Source organism: Morone saxatilis, unplaced genomic scaffold (assembly GCF_004916995.1).
Source record: "Morone saxatilis isolate NCDOM2014 unplaced genomic scaffold, NCSU_SB_2.0 Contig9, whole genome shotgun sequence".
NCBI classification, from domain to species: domain Eukaryota; kingdom Metazoa; phylum Chordata; class Actinopteri; family Moronidae; genus Morone; species Morone saxatilis.
In genome coordinates this window covers 11,055,943-11,057,817 of record NW_023340268.1, presented here as the reverse complement: position 1 = coordinate 11,057,817, position 1,875 = coordinate 11,055,943, and the positions used below count along the sequence as shown (strand labels likewise).

Below are 1,875 nucleotides of genomic sequence, written 5' to 3'. Positions count from 1 at the left end.
TCGATGTGTATAGACACAAAATAAACACACGTCCACATGGTGTTACAGGTCTTTATATTAGTTTAATATGCATAAAATAAAGTTTAAATTTAAAGTCCATTTGTAATAACCCAGGTTAAATACTGTGTTTATTGCTGACTATGTGACTGACTTAATGAAAATTCCACTTACATTTGCAGTGATAAGTTGAGCCAGGAAGAAGGAGGCAGCAAATTAGATGAATAAATATTGTGCGACACACTCAGAGGTGCAGCGACTGGGTCAAGTCACCTTTGTCCATGTTTCGCACAAAGACTCCTCCAGGGCACTCTGCCTAATTGGTCGACTAATTAAAGCAAAATGAAAAAGGCATCTGCTGCATTACAGAGTGTGTGTCGGATCTATAAAAATAATCATGTCTCCAAACGTGCGTTATCCATAAAGTAATCATATTGATTTACGCTCTTTGAGAAAATGCCAGAGAAACATGTATCTGCATGAAGATACTATGACACACAGCCGGGGGTGGACGGCTTGATGGATGATCTCTGTGCACAGTTTTTCATACGCTGTATAGCAGCGTAGCTTGTGTGGCGACGTGCCCTTGATAAGCACCAAGTACTGCGCTTCAACAAGTGAACAGCTTTCCATTTTTTCAGATGCATCAACATTAACCTTGGTGCCTCCAGCCAAGGACTTTGTAAAACTGAATTTATTCCCCACATCCAGTCAGAAAAATAACACAAAAAGCAATGTTTTCCTCTCAGAGAATGTGTGCGAAAATAAAAACTATTTAGTGAACGCTGGCAGCAATATTGAGGTTCTTGTTAGACTCCTGAGGTGTTTGGAGCTGCTGTCAGATGTGCTTTGTTGATTAATGGCTCCCTCATCGATCATAAGGCAGAGGCTGTGCACAAAAACATCACACTCTCTGCCACTGCCTATTGACTTTCACTCAATAATTTTCTTAATGAATGGGTGATTATATTCAACATCAGCTTCGTATGAATCGCAGCAAAAACAGCAAGTGCGGCGCCTGTTTCTCTATTTTGGAAGTTCACTTTATTGATCTGTTACCAAGCACTCTCTTAGGACATTCTGCGAGGTGTTTGATTTTTTTGAGAACTTGTCAATAGTTTACCAGCATGTTTTAGTAATGCAGCTCAATAAGAACTGCAGCTATATCTTAATTGCAGCTGTGCAAAGTTATTTGGAACAGCTCTAGCACTGCCTTCAGTTTCAGTATTAAAGCTGCTTGTGATTATAAGAAAAACTGTATAAAGTCTACGTATTGATACTTTTTCCTGTACTTTTTACAACAGGAAATTCTTAAAAATAAGCATGTGTGACAACCCCTCCAATGTTCCTAACTTTCAGGAGAAGTGAGCATCCACGTTGTAGCCTTAGGAGTGTTTTAAACGTCTGATTCTGCGCTCAGTCTATTCTTTCTGCCATATCTAAATGTATCTTTTTGTTCTTTCCTCCTCCAGTTACACTCCCCTCTGTCTCCTGCACCAGGGTTCGACAACCACATTCTGTCAGACAATGAGGTAAGTGTGTGTTAAACTCCCTTATTCCCCAAACTGCCGTTTCCAGGCTTGAGACAGCAGCACTTTAACTTGGTGAATGCCAATGCTCCGAGCACCAAAAAGATTTTAAAAAAGAAAGGGAAAAAAAACTGGTATAACACTCATACAACATCAGACAATACGCTCTGAGGGAAAAACCTAGCAGGGAGCTTTTGGGACAAATGCATCAGTTTGTTATTGTGTACAAATTCCTGTTATCTCAATAAATGTATAGTTATGTTCATGACAATTTTATACAGTTTTGCTAATAACCCAAATAAGGACAATTCACATGAACAGTGTGTGTCTTCTCTGTCCCTCAGTCAGC

The 1,875-nt window shown here is 39.5% G+C and overlaps 1 protein-coding gene across 1 annotated transcript in view; it reads left to right on the top strand.

Annotated features, from left to right (window-relative positions):
- Window positions 1–1,469: 1,469 nt before the first annotated feature.
- Window positions 1,470–1,875, top strand: part of LOC118343184 (phosphoprotein associated with glycosphingolipid-enriched microdomains 1-like) — a gene marked incomplete at its 5' end in the record, with an annotated part of 774 nt that continues 368 nt past the window's right edge. The window contains 1 exon segment of the mRNA XM_035681939.1: window positions 1,470–1,529. Coding sequence (XP_035537832.1) covers window positions 1,470–1,529 — 60 coding nt within the window.